Source organism: Callospermophilus lateralis, chromosome 12, assembly GCF_048772815.1.
Source record: "Callospermophilus lateralis isolate mCalLat2 chromosome 12, mCalLat2.hap1, whole genome shotgun sequence".
Taxonomy (NCBI): Eukaryota; Metazoa; Chordata; class Mammalia; order Rodentia; family Sciuridae; genus Callospermophilus; species Callospermophilus lateralis.
The window spans coordinates 75,884,654-75,904,926 of record NC_135316.1 but is presented as its reverse complement, the minus strand read 5'-3'; the positions used below and the strand labels follow the sequence as shown (position 1 = coordinate 75,904,926).

General features: G+C 32.6%; 1 protein-coding gene across 2 annotated transcripts in view; it reads left to right on the top strand.

The window, feature by feature from the left end:
• Nucleotides 1–20,273, top strand: part of Ints6 (integrator complex subunit 6) — an 86,441-nt gene that overhangs the window by 55,608 nt on the left and 10,560 nt on the right. For both annotated transcript variants that reach the window (XM_076871959.1, XM_076871958.1), the window contains 11 exons: nucleotides 965–1,148; nucleotides 6,464–6,589; nucleotides 7,907–8,061; nucleotides 11,437–11,589; nucleotides 11,721–11,853; nucleotides 12,941–13,035; nucleotides 15,065–15,175; nucleotides 16,135–16,350; nucleotides 18,268–18,394; nucleotides 19,153–19,295; nucleotides 19,913–20,144. In XM_076871959.1, coding sequence (XP_076728074.1) covers nucleotides 965–1,148; nucleotides 6,464–6,589; nucleotides 7,907–8,061; nucleotides 11,437–11,589; nucleotides 11,721–11,853; nucleotides 12,941–13,035; nucleotides 15,065–15,175; nucleotides 16,135–16,350; nucleotides 18,268–18,394; nucleotides 19,153–19,295; nucleotides 19,913–20,144 — 1,675 coding nt within the window. The remainder of the gene's footprint in view (nucleotides 1–964; nucleotides 1,149–6,463; nucleotides 6,590–7,906; nucleotides 8,062–11,436; nucleotides 11,590–11,720; nucleotides 11,854–12,940; nucleotides 13,036–15,064; nucleotides 15,176–16,134; nucleotides 16,351–18,267; nucleotides 18,395–19,152; nucleotides 19,296–19,912; nucleotides 20,145–20,273) is intronic.

Here is a 20,273-nt window from a genome sequence, read left to right as displayed (position 1 = left end):
TACCTTTAATATGTAATTTGAAAAAATTTACTTTTATGCAAATGCTTTGGGGTGAGTATCTCCTGTATAAAATGAAGCATATGTAAAATTGTTAAGAACTGTAGAGGGCTAGGGCGATAGCTCAATGGTAGAGTGCTTTCCTAGCATGTGTGAAGCACTCAGGTTGATCCTCAGCACCACATAAAAATAAATAAAATAATAATATGTAAAATTAAAAATATATATATTTAAAAGATATTGGGCTGGGGATGTGGCTCAAGTGGTAGCGCACTTGCCTGTCATGCGTGCGGCCCGGGTTCGATCCTCAGCACCACATACAAACAAAGATGTTGTGTCCGCCGATAACTAAAAAATAAATATTAAAAAATTCTCTTTCTCTCTCTCTCAAAAAAATATATATGTATATATATATATATATATATATATATATATATATATATATTTAAAAGATACTGATTTTTTAAAAAAGATTCTACTTCTGAAAAAAAGAAAAAGAACTGTAGGGATGTTTGAGGCTGTTGTGGTATAACAGAAAAAATACTGACATGAACCTGGGAGGTTATGTCACCCCCTCCTTCTCCCCACCCCCCATCTCCCGTCTCACACACACAAATAATATCTATCATTGGATTGTTTTTAATGATTAAAGATTTATTTGGAAGCAGTTTAGACCCTGGTAGTTAGTTGCATTTAATCTGAAGTGTATTACAGTATTACAGAATCTGTTTTTTCTATTCGGGTCTTCAGAGTGAAGTCTAACAATATCATGCATTATATTGGGTATATCTGAATAAGTTTTTACTTTTAAGCTTGTTTTTGGAATGATAAGAGATTCAATGGAGTTTTAATATAACATGGCTTTTTATTAAAAAGGCTTTAAAAAATGGCTTTTTATTAAAAAGGCTTTAAAAAAAAATACTGTGTGGAAGTCTTACTGATTTCTTCCCCGCTCCATTATTTTCAGCTCCACTTACCTCTTAATTCCCCTTTGCCTGGAAGTGAACTGACCAAGGAACCTTTTCGTTGGGATCAGAGACTGTTTGCATTAGTGTTGCGGTTGCCTGGCACCATGTCAGTAGAATCAGAGCAGTTGACAGGTGTGCCTTTGGATGACTCTGCAATCACACCAATGTGTGAAGTGACAGGCGGTAAGTTTTTTGCTGGTAGTAATTCACTGACTTAAAGCAGCGTTTATCTGAAGAGTTAAAATGTAGGTTTTAAAAATTCCATGTTTGTTTTTCTTTAACAAGTTAAATATTAGGAATTAATACACATATGGTTTTAAATTGCAATTATTAATGATGGTCTGTGATCTTGATTTGAATACTGTGGATTCTGTGGGTCTCATAATGAATGTAATTTTTTTATCCATATAGAAAATGCTGATATTTGATGTTAAATTTTCCTACCTACAAAAATTGTCAATGATTTTGAAATGATAAAGCATTATTTTCTCTGAACTATGTTTTTAGAAGCATTTCATTACCCATTTGATGGGATATGCCTGGTTAAGTGATGTTTTTCTCAGAGGTAAGGAGATTAGATAGGTTAAAGGAAATGGACAAGAGGTTTTATCCAGCTTTTTTATCACTTATTCATCAAGTCAAGTAGCCACCATGTTAAGTACACATAAATTAGGATCTTATATAATAGTCACAGGTGTTCTATAATGTGAAATTGGTCAACACGTGGATTAATTTCATATAGATATATATCAAATGCCTACTGTGCGCCAGCTATTGTTCCATGGTTCAGAGCTTGCAGTAATTTATTTTTTTATTTTTATTTTTTTATGTGGTGCCCGGGATTGAACCCAAGTACCTCATGCATACTAGGCAAGTGTTCTACCACTGAGCCACAACCCCGGCCCAGCAGAGCTAAAGTAATGAATAAGAAATACATGGGGTTTTTGTTTTCAGGGAACATTGTAGTTCTCACCTAAGAAATTTGATACTAAAATTTGAACTATGAGAGGGACCTCCAACATAGTCTTTAGACACAATCAGTGCTCTACTGAGAGATTAGCTACGTAAGTTCAGAGAAAATACAAGTTCTAATTAATATTTTAAATGTCTTTGTTCTAAAATTCTATGGATTTCATAAATCTGCAAATTTCTCAGGCAAAAACGATTAGCCTCATACACACACACATACACACAGACACCACACGCACAGCCCTACACATACATAGAAGTGGATGAGATAATTGTTATTCATACTGTTAATGCTCCCATTTTATAGAATACTCTGAACTGTTGTAATGCCTTCACAGTTTACAGAATTTTTAAAAATGTATGTGTGTATTTTTTTGAGGGACAGCTTGTCATCTAAATTTTACAAATTCACTGATAGCAATTTCCTATACATGTATAACATTGTTCAGTGATAGTCTCTATGGTTTCTTTGGAAATTTCATGAATACATATTCCTACATTTGTATTCATGAAATTTTAGTTTTCAGCTTTGAACTGACCTACTTGTTAAAATCCACACCCTCCCCCCCCCCCTTTTTTTAAACTCTAAGGTTTTTACTTAACAGATTGCAAAGGGCTTTAAGGATGTAATTTAGACATTCTCAGGTTGGAAATTTCTTACTATGAATTACTTAGTTTGAACTTAGAATTTTGATGAAGTTATGGCACTGTATGTACTATAACTTTTTTCTTCAATGATCAAGAATATTCAGTGTGTGAAATCAAGTGAGTGGTACAGTCAGAAAGGGTCTGAAAAGAACCTTGAGAATCATATAGTAGTTGATATCCTTGCCTTTGGGCAGTAATGTACTAAAGTTATTTTGTTTATTCTTTGAAAGGAACATCTCCAGAGGAGAAGATTCCGAAGTCACCCTTGGTAATATCTTTCAATGACCCAAAATTTTAGTCAAGAAATTTGGAAGTTTTCCCTAAATATACTTCCTGGATCCTTCCTCATGTGTTTGTTCATTTGCCCCTTTTCATGCTCTTGCAAGCAGTAATGGGAAACTGCACAAATGCCACTCACCTTTTCATATATCTGAATAATGTTTATCTTTCTTTTTTAATTTAAAAGAAAGAATGTTCACTAAAGAAAGGTTTGGAGAGAATGCCACCAGAAAAGTAGTAACAACAAAAAAGTGAATATCCATTGGTATTTTACTATACAAATATGTGAACAATACTAACAATTCCTGTGTTGTTTTTTAACTTAGTGCGAGGAAGGTTGTATTAGTGCGTGAGCATTAATATTTCCCATTAAAGAGTAATATATGTTTATTAAGGAAAAATTAGAAAAATTTACCTATATTGCCAAAATAATTAGTATGTTATTATATTTTTGTTTATGCTTTTAAAAATATGCAATTGTCATTGTATGCATTGTTCTTGTATTATCAGGTAATTTCATGAGTGCTTACTTTGTGCCTAATAAGTGTTCTAAATGCTGGAAATACATTAGGAACAATAGACAGAAAACTTATATCTTTGGACTGGGTTAAACAGATAATAATCATGTCAAATGAATAAATCGTATTTTGGGGGGTGCCGCCTACTATGAGGAGGAAAAATTAAGGATTTGGGTGTAGAGAGAAACTTGAGACTGAGAATGAGTATTCTTTTTTTTAATATTTATTTTTTAGTTTTAAGTAGACACAATATCTTCATTTTGCATTTATGGGTGCTGAGAATCAAACTCAGTGCCTCAAGCATGCTAGGCGAGTGCTCTACCCCTGAGCCACAACCCCAGCCCCAAGAGAATGAGTATTCTTAGGTAGTTAGGAAGTGACATTTGAGCAGAGTTTTGAAAGATTCAGTTAAACCTCAGGGAAATCTACAAAGAGGAAGTAGTAAGGGAAGAGATGTGCTGTGTATATATAGGAGTAATGGGAAGGCTGATGTGGCCAAAACATATATAGAAGTAGAGAATAATATCTAGGTTTAGAGAGAAGCAGTGTGTCAGTCAACTTTTCATCACTGTGACCAAAATATCTGCCAGGACAAATTAAAAGAAGTAAAAGTTTATTTTGGCTCATGGTTTCAGAGGTTCAGTCTATAATGAGCCAACCCCATTGCTCTGAGCCCAAGATGAGGCAGACCTCATGGTAGGAGGGCATGATAGAGGAGTGCTGCTCCATTCATATTCTCCAGGAAGCAGAGTGGGAGGGAGGAAGGGAATGGGGTGTTGGGGAGAGAAGGAAAAGGGGCCACAAGGAAGATGAACTCTTCCAGGGTGACCCACCTGCCTATAGATTCTACCTGTCAGCTCATGCAAATAGGATAAACCTATTAGGTCACAGCTCTCAATCTAATCATTTTACCTCTGAACATTTTTGCATTAACACAGAGGCTTTGTGGGAGGAGGAGGACCTCATATACAAACTGTAACAGGCAGGGACAAAATATTGAATTGCCTTTTAGGTCATAATAAAATATTTTTTATTTTCCTAGTGTGATGGGAAGCCATTAGAGGGAAGGAGATCTTTCTATTTCTGAGACATTACTTCAGCTTTTAGATGAGAATGCACTGTAGAGTGGCAAGAATGGAAACAGGGAGACAAGAGGTGACTACTTTAATTGAGTGCTAGACTTAGAGGTGGTAAGAAGTAGACAGATGCAAATAAGGATGAGGACAAGGGAAGAAGGAATCAAGAATTGATTCCCAGATGATTCAGTTGGCTTGAACAACTAGAGATGAATGACTGTGCCATAAATTTAGATGGGTACACTGGGGAGAGGCAGGGGTTTTAGAGATTATACCAGAATAAATTTCTAATACTTGTATTACAATACCCTGGTTTGAATTTTGGCTATATCACTGTACTAACTTGAATAAGTTGTCTGTTTTCTCATTTGTAAGATGGAGAAATAGCCCATAGAGTTGTTGCTAGGAATAAATAAATTACATGACAAAACAATTAAGACAGGGGCTAGGGATGTGGCTCGTGAAGAGGCACTGTGTTCGATCCTCAGCACCGCATAAAAATAAAATAAAGATGTTGTGTCCACCAAAAACTATAAAAAAATAAATATTTAAAAAAATTCTCTCTCTCTTTAAAAAAAAAAGACAGTGCTAGACACATTCAGATTCAGTAATTGGTAGGTATTTTTATGATTACATTTATTATATACAGGTGAGTTGTTTGTGATATACTACTTATTTTCCAAGTAAAGGTAACTTTGAAGATTTGAGTCACTACTACCTAATGTTTTCTAAGCAACCTTTACAAATCACATTAAAAAATAAGTTAACATTGGTACTTTGATGTGTCAAATATATGTAACTTGTGTTCTGAAATTATTGATAAGACTGCATGTCAAGCTTATTACAAATAACATTGTAAGATAGTAGGTTGAAGATTTTTAGCTATCAAGGTTTTTAGTGTTGGCCTGGATAGGCATTGTATAACAAATATAATTCAGTTTTCATATGTTGTTATAAATTTCATAGTAGCCACACTAAAGATAAAAGTAGCAGGTGAAATTGTTAATGATATTTTGTTTAAATCAGTATATCCAAAATATTATTTCAACATGAAATTTACATTTTTCACACCAGGTCTAGAAAATCAGTGTATAGTTTATACTTACTGTACAAGTCATTTTGGACTAGCCATATTTCAAGTTTAAATAGCCACATCTAGCTCTTGTCCACAATTTCAGACTGCAAAGATCTAGATATTTGTGCTGAAAATCTGTTTAAATTATTCCCACTAGTATATTTGGGGGAAAGATTGGGGGTTTTTGACCATTCTGGGGAGCAAACCCAGGGCCTTATACATACTAGTCCAGCGTGCTGACATTGAGTCATATCCCCAGCTCTAAATTATTATTATTGTTTTTTTTTAATTGCTAGCATTTTAGTGCTTTTTGTAGATTAAAATGTTCAAAAGGGGAATTAATTTAAGATAGGTAATGTTTAAGTATATAAGCCAAATGAAGTTCACAAATGTACACGCTACCATTTATATATTAAAGTGCAATATTTAAAATATATAGTAACTGCCAGTAGACGAGATAAGCAGTTATTAAGAATCTTCTATGTACTTTGCATCAGTCTTAGGGATAAATCTTTGTTAATGGTAGTAATATTTGGGGGGAATTTTTACTACTAGATGTTATTTGTGTGTATGTATACTGAAGACCAATTATATTGGATAGTAATTGGATATAGTGCTCATAGAGAGAATGCATAGTTCCCCAGCCACCACACTGTGGTTTGTTGAGACCAAGATTTTATATTTAATCTACCTATAATTAGAAGGAAAAAAAAACTACGTATTCTCATAACATGGGAGTTTTGGGAGGTTGGAAATAATAATTTTTGTTCATTCTTCCTTAAGATTATGAAATAAGTCAACTTTACCATTGAATTTTTTGTTAGCATTATCAGAAACCTCACTCACCATAGTTCTCGCTAAAGGTAGGAATTCTTACAACTAACTAGTCTACCTAATTTATTTTTATTTTTATTATTATTTTTTTAATCTCAGGCCGCTCATACTCTGTATGTTCTCCAAGAATGCTTAATCAATGTCTGGAGTCCTTGGTGCAGAAAGTACAAAGTGGGGTGGTAATAAACTTTGAAAAAGCAGGACCAGATCCTTCCCCTGTAGAAGGTATGATTGCACTTTTCTTATGGACATTCTAAACTTGCTTTATCAATTATTGGAAGAGAAAAATTACTGTGTATTGGCCTTAAGATTAATAAGGCCAAGTATTGAGAAGATAGAAGAGAATGTGAAATAGGAAAGTCAAGGTAAACTGAGGGGTGGTTCAGTAGATTACCTTTTTATATTAATTATTGTTTATAGCCTTTAATTTTAGTAAGAGTCAAACACCTTTTTAATAAACAAATTCTAGTTTTGCTTTTTAATATTATTATATCATTGTTTCTTTCTGTTTGTTTTTAGCATGTCCCTTAATTATCAGAGTGTTCAACTATAGATATTTAATTCCTACTATTGTTCGAAGGGTTAAGTTGATCAGAACCTAATGGTTTCTGTGGGTCCAAAAATGAAGAACCAGCCTTTGCCATTAAGCTTGATTCTTTTAACTCAGCCCCTCTTGGCTATATTCTTAGCTTCTGTGATTGTGAACTATTTGCAATAGTCAGTAGGTCTAAGAACCATTTGGATATTTTATATCTGAAACCTTATGTATTGTATGAAACTTACTTCAAGAATTAGAAAGACATTAATGACACTTGATAGAGGTGATGCACTGTAGTGATCATGGAAGAAGAGAAAAGTCAGAGATGAAAGATTGTAGGTATATGACTTAAGTTATATGATTGTGTCTGGTTTTAATTAAATTTAAATTAATTAAATTGTTAGAATATATTCATTTTAAAATTATTTTAATACTTGGCTTAGGCAACTAAGTAAATGTTTACTATATTGTTGAAGAGAATTGTTAAAATTTTGCTAGAAGTATTCTAGATTAAAGGCAGTTGATTTGAATTTAGGTTTGCATATTATTTTATTAGGCTTTAGTTTAAAATGATTTGTAAGGAATATTCAACTAGCAATACTTAAACAATATTTTCTGTGTGCCTAGCACTTGTTTTGACACTGTTTTTGGACTCTAAATGAAGGTGGCAAATTAGTTACTTGGTGGTGAAATGGCTTCATTCATTAAACAGATGAGTTTCATAAAGTATTTTTTACATGTTCTGATGGACAAGCAGAGGATGCTATGGGACCTTCTTTCAACTGATGAACTCGTACTTGGAATTTACAGACTTTATGTCTAGTGAATTGCAATCTAATTTAAATGTTTAGCAGTCATCCTATTCTGCCATATAAAAAAAGGGAAATCCAGAAATGAATGAATTTTAGGATATTTTATAGTTAAGTAATAATGAATAATTTAACTTTTCGTTTTTTTTCCCTCTAATGATATATGCTTTCTTTGTCTTAACATCTCTGCTACAGATGGGCAGCCGGATATATCAAGGCCTTTTGGATCTCAGCCTTGGCATAGCTGTCACAAACTCATATATGTCAGACCAAATCCTAAAACTGGGGTTCCTATAGGTCATTGGCCTGTTCCAGAATCTTTTTGGCCAGATCAGAATTCTCCAACACTAGTAAGTACCAGAGAGATGACTATATCCACCTTTTGTATTATTTCTAAGTATTATTGTCAGTTAAAGGTGTGGCTCATTTGCAGGAATTAGACAGATGTTCAAAGTGCCATCATATGCTGTAGGATATTGTATTGTTCATAATGAACCAGTAAGAAAAAAAGGCATCTATTCCCTTTAGAATCTAATACTGTGCTTATATTTTGTTATTGGCATCTGGATACAGAGTCATAAATGCAATAAGATTTCCTTTTTGGACTCTAAACATAATGTAGCATGTGGATTTATCTCTGGGACGAAATTTGAAATTTAAATCAAGGCTTAGGAAATTGTTCTAACATTTTGCCTGCAATCTTTCAGGTCTTAGTCAGAAATTGATGTTGACTTGTCTGAGTTTAGTTATGTTCAGTGTTGCAACTTAGAGATTTAAGTTAGAAATGATTTTCTAGTCTTATTTTGTATAAATTATTTTTAGGAACAGTGAAGTTTATTCAGTGATTATGGTGAATTATCAGTATTCATTATATGTTTCTGATAATAATATGTTATATTTTATTAATTCTTTTTGGTCTTCTTGGTGCATTTTGTTTTATCTTAGGTGTTTTTTTTTTTTCCTTTCGTTTTTTTCTAATATCTGAGGACGCAGGGATATTCTATTGGGAGAACATGACAGAGTTTTTTTTTATTTTACTTAGAAGATAAGAGTTATATTTCAAAAAGCATTAAACAGCCTTTAAAAATTTTTCCATGCAACTATTATTTATGAATTAAGCAGAACCCTCTTGAAACCTTTTGTACCTTAAATCTTATATCAGTTATACAAAATTTGTAAACTTAGGTCCATTAGGTCTTTATTCATTAGGGATTTAATGAAGTACAACAAGAAATTAAGGTCTTAGAAATTTCATTGAGGCATTTTGGTTTATTTTCTTTTTTTAAATTGAACCATTGTAGTCTGGTTTTAGAGTGGCCTTATAGAAAAGCTTTTCAGTTTCTTTGGTAGTTTTCCTTTCTTTTCTGACCCATTTTAACTCTTACCATCCATATTTGTAAGAAATGCTGTTTTGGTATATCTTTTATTATATTTAATACCTTCAGCAGTACATACGGTACTTGGCAGACCTTAATGAAAAGAAATTCAAATCCTTACTTATTAATATTGCTCTGGTGGTCTATTGTAAATTGTTAAAAGCCATAGGAAGTAAGTAGGATTTCAGTTGGAGGTAGAAATACTATGAGAAAAAAGTATGGAAGTAAAAAAGAACGTGGTATATTTAGAGGAGTAACAAGTAGGTGGGCATGAGAATGCTATTAGCTAAATTGCTAATGACTTTAAAAGCAAGGTTATGGAATGTGAGCTTTTTTCTAGTGGGATTCCAAGAACAATTGAAGATGTTTTTTAACAGTGTCACTTTAGAAAAATAAATGTGGTTGGTGTTAAGTGTGGCAAATTAAAAGGAGTGAAATGGAAGGCAGGGAGATTACATATAGGGCGAATGATATGGTTCATATAAGAGATACTAAGAGTTTTGAATTAAGATGACAGAAGAGAGAATCATCAAAATGAGATAATATTGGAGAAAAAAATGGCAAAATTTAGTAACTCAAGGTTCTCAGGGGAAATAATTTTGTAAATTATAACTATCAGACAAGAAGTGTTACTACTGAATATGATTTATTAGAAATTGGTTCTGAAGGCTATGCACCTTTGGTTAATTATTTTCTTCTAAGCCTCAGATTCCCATCTGTTGAGATAGCTCCTATCTCATAGCATTGTTAGGTGATAAGATGAAATATGTCTAAGATTTCTTTACCAAGTTTTAGAGGATTTTTCCCTCTGCTTTTCCTTTTGGATCTCAGTATTTTCATTATAAAAAATAAATATGTTTCACAGACTAAAACATTAGATGTAGCTAGGTACAGAAGCACAGGAGAAATAAGACAATACTTAACCTTTTTTCCCCCCTGGGAATTGAACCCAGGATGCTTTACCACTAAGCTGTATCCTCAGACCTTTTAATTTGAAACAGGGGTTTGCTAGGTTGCCCAGGCTGGCCTGGAACTTACTATCCTTCTGCCTCAGCCTGCACTGCACCCAGCTATTTACTTAACTTCTTAAACCTCACCATGGGTAACATATCCATACAGGCAACTCAGAGTACAGTGTTTCAACTTAATAGAGGGGTGGAACAAAGCCAGAGGAAGTGGGTCCTCACTGCCTTGTGTGTTTAGAGCACAGGGTGGTGGGGAGTGTCAGAAAAGTCTCTTAGAGATTGATTCTTCCCAAATCATTCTTAAGAATTTAGTGTAATGGCAATATGCAAAGGAGAAAATGATCAAGTAGTCAGGGTTAATATATGAAAACATAGTCAAGAAAGGTGATGACCTATTGAAGAATTGGAGCACAGGGTCTATCTATATGCAATGTGGTGGAAAGACAGGGAACAGATCATCTAGAATCTTGTGTGTATGTGACATGAAAAAAGTCTGGACCCTATTTTAGATGATTGATATTACTTTTATTGGTAAAAGTAATTTTAATAAGTTAAATAAATAATGAAATAAATAATTACTTTATTTAATAATAAAGTTATTTGGATAATTTCAGGTAGGAAAATCATATGAGCATAATTATATTTTATGGCAGCAGGATTGATTGGAGGGGGCTGACTACATTAAGGAGACTATTTATAAAAGAGTTGTATTAGTCTACTCTGAGAAATATAAAGACTTGAATTAAAGTTTCTAGAGAGTTGAGAATTTGTTCTTGACCAAAGACAGCAACTAGTACTATACACCTGCTGTTTTAGAATCAGTCTTATTTTACTTAGGTCTTTGTGACAGTTAAATATAGATGTGGGGGGTGTGTGCAGTATCAAGGATAGTATTTAGGTTTTTAGAACAGGTTTTGTGATTTGGGGAAAAATAATGAATTAAGATATAATGTATCTGAGGGATCTTTAGAAGACTTAGTTTACATCAAATAAATAGTTGGATACTTAAATAAAGTAGATCTGGTCCCCCACAGTAGAATTGAGAGCCACCAGGGTACAGACAGTAACTGAAGCCAATGGAATTATTAAATAATAAATAGCATTACATACCTTTTTTTAATACTATGTTTTTTTATACCTGGTACGGGGGTCTCTAAAGCAGAGGTCGTATACCACAGGGATAACCTGTGTATACCACAGGAATAATCCTGTGTGTACCACAGGGATAATCCACTGGGAAATAGGGAAGGAAACACTAGAACTTAGAACATTAGCAATATTAGCAACACTAAGGAACTGAGTACCTTTTGATAGGCAAAGGTACTTAAAATGAGTTGTTTCTGGTATTTTGTGTAAATATTAATATCAAGAATTTCCCTTGTAGCCACCTCGTACATCTCATCCCGTAGTGAAGTTTTCCTGTACAGACTGTGAACCAATGGTTATAGACAAACTGCCTTTTGACAAATATGAGTTGGAACCTTCACCGCTGACTCAGTTTATCCTGGAAAGGAAATCTCCTCAAACATGTTGGCAGGTAAGCTAAATAACTATATTGATCAAAAATTTTAAATGAAATGGTTCTTGAAAAACTAAATTGAACCAGTGGCTTACATAACGTTTTTTTGAAGGTTATTAATATGAAATATTAACCACTATTTTTAACAGGTATATGTGAGCAATAGTGCAAAATATAGTGAACTTGGTCATCCTTTTGGTTACTTGAAAGCCAGTACAGCACTGAACTGTGTCAATTTATTTGTGATGCCTTACAATTATCCAGTTCTCCTTCCCCTTTTAGGTAAGTCACTCATCATGTTCTCACATATAAAATTTTTCCTAAGGATGAACTTTGAGAATATTCCTTAGTATTTTTCATTCTGAAAAATTAATGAAAATATTTTAACACTTTAAAATATTAAGCCTATTTAAGGAAAATTTTATAACAATCTGTCATACTTGTGATAAATTGAAAGTTGATACTGAAATATATTTTATTCTATAAACTAATGAAGGTATTTGTATTTAAATTTTTTAAATTAAATATGCTAGTTTTTCTGTAACTGAGTTCTTACACAGAATCACGATATAGGATTTCTTTTGGTGCATTAAACATTTTGTAGGTGCATACTACATTCACAAAATCTGAGTGTATTTTCTAAGCAATTTATATAACTTTATCTTCATTTATCAAATATATTCAGCAAAAGAATCGGTTCCAAAATGTTATAAGAAAGCTTGAGGTTAGTTTCTAGGTACTATCTGGATGTCATATTTTGAGGAATATTACTGGAGAAAACTTCATTTCCTCCATGAAAAGGATCAGATTTTCAAGTTACAGTCAGACTATTAGTAAATATGTTTTAATAGAAAATGTTGCCAGAAATGGTGGCACATGCCTATAATCCTAGCCACTTACGAGGCTGAGGCACGAGGATCCAAAGTTTAAGCCTGTCTCAGCAAGTTAATGAGATCCGGTCTCAAAATTGAAAAAAAAAAGCTAGGGATGTGGCTTCATGGTAAAGTACCCTTGGGTTCAGTGTCCAGTACCAAAACATTTTAAAAAATAAAATAGAAAGTGTTCACATACTTCTTTCTTCAAACAAATTGTTTGGTGTCTAGGTTAAACAGGGCATGGGTTTCCTTGTATATTTTTTATTCTACTTTATTATTAAATGTTTCAACTGTAGTTGGCACCTTTTCATTTTCAAAATGGTATTAAACACCAAATCTAGAGATTTTACTGCTTTTAATTTTGTTAAAAACATTTGTCTGATTTTACTGTCTCACAAGTAACAAAGCAGACTTCAAAGAGGAAACTCTTCGATTTGGCTTTTATGTGTGAAAACAACATGTGATGATAGTTTATTCACAATATATATTTCTAGATGACTTGTTTAAAGTGCATAAAGCAAAACCAACATTGAAATGGAGACAGTCATTTGAAAGTTATTTGAAGACAATGCCTCCCTACTATCTCGGGGTAAGAATATTATTAAAAGTTGAATGTTATAAAATTTTATATTGTGCTAATAACCTCTTGTAGGTGTTATAAGTTTTCATTTATTGCTGTTATAATTTAAATGCCTTGAAAATTGAGTGTACAAATGACTGGCATAGATGTAATGATAAAGACAGGTTTCAGTGAGTTACAGAATAATGAATCATGATCATGAAAACATTTATATAGTGCTTTCCCTAGGCCAGGTACTGTCTTAAAGCACTTTACACGTTACTTCATTTAGTTCACATAGTCAACCTATGAGGTTCTTAGAAATGGTTATTTTCCTGATTCACAGATGAGGGAACTAAAGCACTAAAAGGTTAAGTTAATTTTTCCAAGGCTACATAGCTAATATATGGGTGGAAGAGAGATACCAGAATTCAGTCTGCCTTTAGAAGGAGTCTGGCTTTAGAATTATGCTTTTAGCTGGGAGCGGTAGTGTATGCCTATAAGCCCAGTGGCTTGGGAGAATGAGGCAGAAGGATTGCAAGTTCAAAGCCAGCCTCAGCAACTTAGTGAGATCCTGTCTCAAAATTAAAAAAAATTAAAATGGCTAGGGATGTGACATAGTGGCTAAGTGCCCCTGTATTCAATCCCTGCTACCAGGAAAAACAAAAAGAATTCATACTTTTAACCTTGATTGTTGTACTACCTTTAAAATTGTAGGTTTATAATTATTTTTAAGGGTAAAAAAGCGATGTGTGTTGTATTATTTTCTAAAACATCTAGAATACCTTTTTAGGTGAGTAAGGTATGCTCATAGAACCATACACTTTTAGAAGATTGGACTACTTTAAAACTAGTGGATCATAGTTAGACTAATATGGTTTATTAAATACATTTATTTAGTTTGTGAAAAGTAACTTTTTAACAAAAAGACTAAACCACTTTTAAATATTACTTCTGCCTTTTTTTGTTGTTTTTTGCAGTGCTGGGGATGGAATCCAGGGCCTTGTGCATACTAGGCAAGTGCTCTACCACTGAACCACATCCCCAGCCCCAACTTCTGCTTTTGCAGAAATACTACAGCTTTTTGCTATAACTTTCTAAATGGTCCCTAATATAACTAGAAGATTATAATTTCTTGAACTTTGAAAATCATAACATTTTATGGTTATAAGAGTGAATAGGGAAGAAAACTTGGTGCATATGTTGACTCATTTATGTTTCATAGCAACTCTGAGGACTTGGCCAAAGCTACATGGGTATTAAATATCAGAGCTGGAATTTGATTCCAGATTGATACCAGTGCTCATATACTTTCTAATTTGTTAGAGATTTTTTTTTTAATTGCACAAAGTTCTCAATTAGTCTGTTCTTATAATTGAAAGTTTTTCACTGTATCATATCCATTATAAATTTAGATTTTTTTTCTCATTTTTTTCTTCAGAGCTTGTTTCATTTTTAGCTAAGTTAATGATAGTAATAGTAATTGTTAGCACCCATTGAATGCTTACTTGTGTGCCAGATGCTTTTATAAGTGATTTACATTTTGTAATCCCATGACAACCTTAGAAAGGCAGGTAGTATTATTATCCCCATTTTACTTGTGAGAAATTGAGGCATAAAGAAGTTACATAACTTGGTTCAAGGTCATATAGCTTGTGAGTAATTGAGTCACTGCCCATCCAGTTATCTAAAGTAGAAATCTTGTATTTTCCTTAAGTATATTTCTTTTCACTTAAATACCCAAGTTTTATCACATCTTCCTCTATAGTGTGTCTCCTGTTTCTTCCAAATGAATATTTCCCAATGGTTAAATAGTCTAGTACTTCACCCTTCTTGCCTTGAGAATTATTATTTTGACCTCTATTCCTTTTTAACTATTTCAGATGCTCTTTTTGCCACTGACATACATTTTACTTTAATACAAATATAGCTATATTATTTACTTTTGGAGGAAAAGAAGCAGAAATTATTTTGGAGAATTTTTAAAAATAAAGTCTATACATGGGCCATGAATTTTTAACATGCTTAATATTGAATTATGTTTCCTTTTTTCCCATAGCCCTTGAAAAAAGCTGTTAGAATGATGGGAGCACCTAACCTAATAGCAGACAGTATGGAGTATGGACTCAGTTATAGTGTCATTTCATACCTCAAAAAATTGAGTCAACAGGTAATGTCAAAAAAATAGAAGTGAGCCATTAAATAATTGGATGGATTTAACTAACACGGTTAATTGGTGAAAGGCTAGTTTTAGATGGTTCTAGTGAAGTTCCCTTATATTAATTCTCTCATGTTAATATATTACATTTTAAAACCATGAATCACATATTAAAATGGTTTGTCTCAAGTCAGTGTTTTGAACTGTTGCTTTAAAAGTTTTATAGTAATTCCTAATTTATAACATGGCTTCATTACTGTGGTCATAGATTTCTTTTATGTGATCATACCTAGGTTTTCTTTTGAGAAATTTGACTGGAAAGTTATTTTTCTTAGGAAAAAATCACCAATTTCTGTTGAAGTGTTTGAAAAAGCACTAAATTTTATTTTTCTGCCTTTAAACCACATTGGTAGATACTGTGGATTGTCAAGCAGTATACAGTTTAACTGCCTGCCAAATTATTAATGTCTTATGCAGTACATAATTTTTTCAGTATTTCTGATATCTCTATCATAATTGCTAATCAAAATGGGAGGAATCAAAATATTGCTATTTACTTTCCAGGAAAAAGCTGCATTACTATTTGCCATATCTATGAATGCTTAGTTATATGATGTCCTTAAGCAAATATTGATAAGGTTTTTTCTTCCTAATTTGCTATGACCTCTGAATATACATTTTCATTTCTAGAGCATTTACACTATGAGGTTTAAGTGTAGTAGGCATTAATCTTTTAAAAAATTGTATTTGTTGTGCTTCAAAAGTTTAAATTTGTAATGATACAGAATCACAAAACCCTATTGTTTAAACTTCGTTTAGTTTCCCTAGTACTTGACATAAATTATGCTTGCTTCAGGTTTTAATTTCTTATTTTGAAAAACACAGTAAATACTTAATTTATAGAAGATCATGCCTATTGGTACCTGATTTATCAAGATTTTATCAAGAAAACTTCTTTGTTTTTACTTTAGGCCAAAATAGAATCTGATCGAGTCATTGGATCTGTAGGCAAAAAAGTAGTACAGGAAACAGGAATTAAAGTCCGCAGCCGATCACATGGTTTATCAATGGCATATAGGAAAGATTTTCAACAGCTGCTCCAGGGAATTTCAGAGGATATCCCTCACAGACTGCTAGACCTTAATATGAAGGAATACACTGGGTTCCAAGTTGCTTTACTAAATAAGGTAATATTCGATTTAGCACTTCTATAGTTATGTTCCGTTGTATAATTGAATAAATCAGATTTTCTGTTGACATTCAGTTTGTTGAGACTTTGGAAAGTACTTCTCTACCTCTGTAAAATAATAAACATTAGAACTATCATTGAATTATTGAATTTCAGAATTAAATAAAGTTATGCATGGTATGTGAATGAATGGGTGAATTGATGAAGAATGAACTTATTCATTTTATAATTGAAAAAATAGAGGTTTAGAAATTGAGTCACGGAGTTAATGATAGAATTCAATATAGTTTGGTACCTATACTGATGACCCTAAAATGCTTTATGAATACTTATTGACACTAAATTTATCCCAGCAATTTTTTTGTAAAAATAGGCAAGCTAATTTTAAAACTTATATGGAAATGTAAAGGTTCTAGAATAGCTAAAACAATTTTGAAAAAGAAGAATAATGTAAGAGGACTTACACCATCTGATTATAAAACTCACTATAAAGCTACAGTAACCACAGTGAATGTCTGATTGTTCCAGCATCCTTTGTTTAAAAGACTTTTTAAAAATCAACTTAATTATTTTAGCAACTTTGTTAAAAACTAGTTGACTATATGTGAGGACCTCTTTCTAGTCTTTCTTCTGTTTTGTTCATCTGTATGTTCTTATGCCAACACCACATATTTTGAACTTGACCCTTATCTCATATTCTTTGAAGTTATTATTTTCTGATATGTAAGAATTAAACCATAAACTTCTAGGGGAAAAAAATCATAGGAGAAAATCTTCAGAAGAAACTTAAAAATGAACAGGTAAAACTATAATCAGACACCACTTCACTCCTGTTTGAATGGCTGAAATTTAAAACACTGAAAAGTATCAGGTGTTGGTGAGGATGTAGAATCACTGGCATTCTCATACATTGCTGATGGCAAATAGTTTGTGGTTTCTTAAAAAGTTTAATATATATTTGCTATACAGTTCCGCAATTCTATTTGTAAATATCTACTGAAGAGAATTAAAAATAATGTTCATCTAAAAGGCTTTGTATGTAAATATTCATAGCAGCATTATTTGTATGTTTAATAGCCAAAAACAATGTAAGTGTTCAACTACTAGGTTAAGAAAGATGTTGTCTATTCATTAAATGAAATGCTGTGGAAGAAAAAGGAACAGACTACTAGTAGATGAATAATACAGATGAATCTCAAGAACATCATTCTAAATAAAGGAAACCAGATACAAAAAATTAGATATTGCAAGATTCTATTTATAAAACAAAATATAGAAAGACAGGAGGCTGATCAGTGGTTGCGTGGGGCTGAGAATAGGGATTGATTACAAATCAGTGTAGGGAATTTTCTGGGGTGGCAAAAATCTTCTAAAACAAACTTTCTGTTTTAAAAATTTGGACTGTGGAATGAAATTGACCAAACACTACTGTATGCATGAATGAGTATATCACAATGAACTATACTTTATGTATTAACTATAATGTACCAATTTAAAAACCAATAAATAAATAGAAGGAATACAATAGAGGAAGGAAATCAGGGAAAGGAAAGAAAAGGGAAAGTCCTAGGGATTGAAATGGAGCAAATTTTTATATGCACTTAAGAATATGTCAAAATGAACCTCACTATCATTATAACTATTATGCACTAATAAAAACATTTTAAAAATATCTTTAGAGTTAGATGTGAATTTGAATTATTTGGTTGCACTCATTATCAAATTTCCTTTTTCTCCCCCCACTCTAAAACAGCACATTAAGATTATCATAATATGGTAGTCCCTTTTTTTCTCTTAAGGTAATTAGATACCTTACATATCTTGCTTCCTGACCTATGCTGTAGGCTGGAGATTTTAGTCTTTACTCTCTTAATTTTGTTTGAAAATAAATTTTGTCCTTATTGTCTTTCAATAGGATTTGAAGCCTCAGACATTTAGAAATGCTTATGACATACCAAGACGGAATCTTTTGGATCACTTAACTAGAATGAGATCTAATCTTTTGAAGAGCACCCGCAAATTTCTTAAAGGACAGGATGAAGGTTAGATTATGATTAAAACATTAAGCATTTTGGGGGTAACTTTTTTTCTTTTATCACCTGAAAAAGTATGGTAATGTTTCAGTATTGGTATATTCTGGTAGATTTAAACAAATGAAGTAAAAGGTGAATCATTCCTAATTTTTCTACCCTCTGCCATCACTGTTGCCCCAAATTCTGTTTCCCAGAGATAGCAATCTTCGTTTAGTTTCCTTTTTGGCTTTCCTCATATACAAATGGAGTCTTACACATATTCATTTTCTTGTCATATATTAGTATCTGATGGTTTCAATCTAGGTGGTCATTGCATGGCATGTTCTAATGTTTTCTTACTATATCCCGTGGTACCATTCACAAATAATCTCATGATAGTTTAACCCTTGGTCATCTGGGGTTAAAATATAGAAAGATAATTTATACTACTTTTTTGTACAAATTATTATTAAATTTTATTTATTTGGAATAGAGTAGAAGAGCTGTATCATTTATGGCAAGGTTACATATTTTATTTACTGAGAGTAACTATAGTATTTCTGTTTTTGTTTTATTTGGAAGGTGAGATTGGCATTTTAAAATTAACTTGAAAAATCTCAAAGACTTTATCATAAAACTTATAAAACTTATAAAACTTATAATTGCACCAAACTAATTGAGAAAATGTAATAAAAGGGAAGACTTTCTAGAATAGCATTCATATAGTTGATAACTAGATGAACTATGATTTTAGTGAGGGTAAATTTTGTTGTATTCTTTTGTAAAAGATCAAGTGCACAGTGTTCCTATAGCACAAATGGGGAATTACCAAGAATACCTCAAGCAAGTACCTTCTCCACTAAGAGAACTTGATCCTGATCAGCCTCGAAGGTTGCATACATTTGGCAACCCCTTTAAGCTGGATAAAAAGGTAATTTTGAAATATTCTATTATATAATTTGCTTGCAGTAGGCATTATCAATTTTAGTGGTTCCTAATTTAACTAAGGTAAGCTGAAACTGTTATCTGGTAGAGTACTGAATAAATGTCAACATAGTTAAAGTATAGTTATTTTAAGTGGAATTGGGATTGGGTTGTATAATCTCTGTAACCCCCCCCCCCCAAAAAAAAAAAAAAAAAAAAAACAACACACTTTTGGGGGAGGAGGATGGTTAAAGAGAATAGAAAGGTGGATACCAGAGGCTGGGGTGAAAGGGATAAGGAAAGGAAAAATATTCATCAGCTTGACTGGAGTCTTTCACTGCTTGTAACAGTCGTTAATAGTAATGTATTATAAATAATGGCCCACCACACACATAAAAAAAACTGGTGAGGCGATAGATGTGTCAGCTAGCTGATTCAGTCTTTCTACATTGAATAGATAGGTCAAAACATCATATTGTATGCCATCATACATATACCAAATTGTTTTTTATCAAAGTAAATAAGTAAATTTATCAAACTAAATAAATAAATGATAAACAATTTTTTTCCTTAGGAAAAAATTTATATGTAAGTCCAAGAAAATTATATGCTTTTTTGTTATAGGGTATGATGATAGATGAAGCAGATGAATTTGTGGCTGGACCTCAAAATAAACATAAACGACCTGGAGAACCAAATATGCAAGGGATCCCTAAAAGACGTCGGTGTATGTCTCCATTATTAAGAGGCAGACAGCAGAATCCTGTTGTGAACAATCATATTGGAGGAAAAGGACCACCTGCACCTCTGACTCAAGCACAGCCAGATCTTATTAAACCCCTTCCTCTTCATAAAAGTAAGAGTTCTAAAAACATTAGCTGTTGCTTTTTGATTCTTCCTGAGGGAAGAGGTTTTTAACATAGTAGGTAATAGAAAAAAATTGATTGGTAAAATTCAGTGAATGCCTAGGGGAGAGATTTTTTTT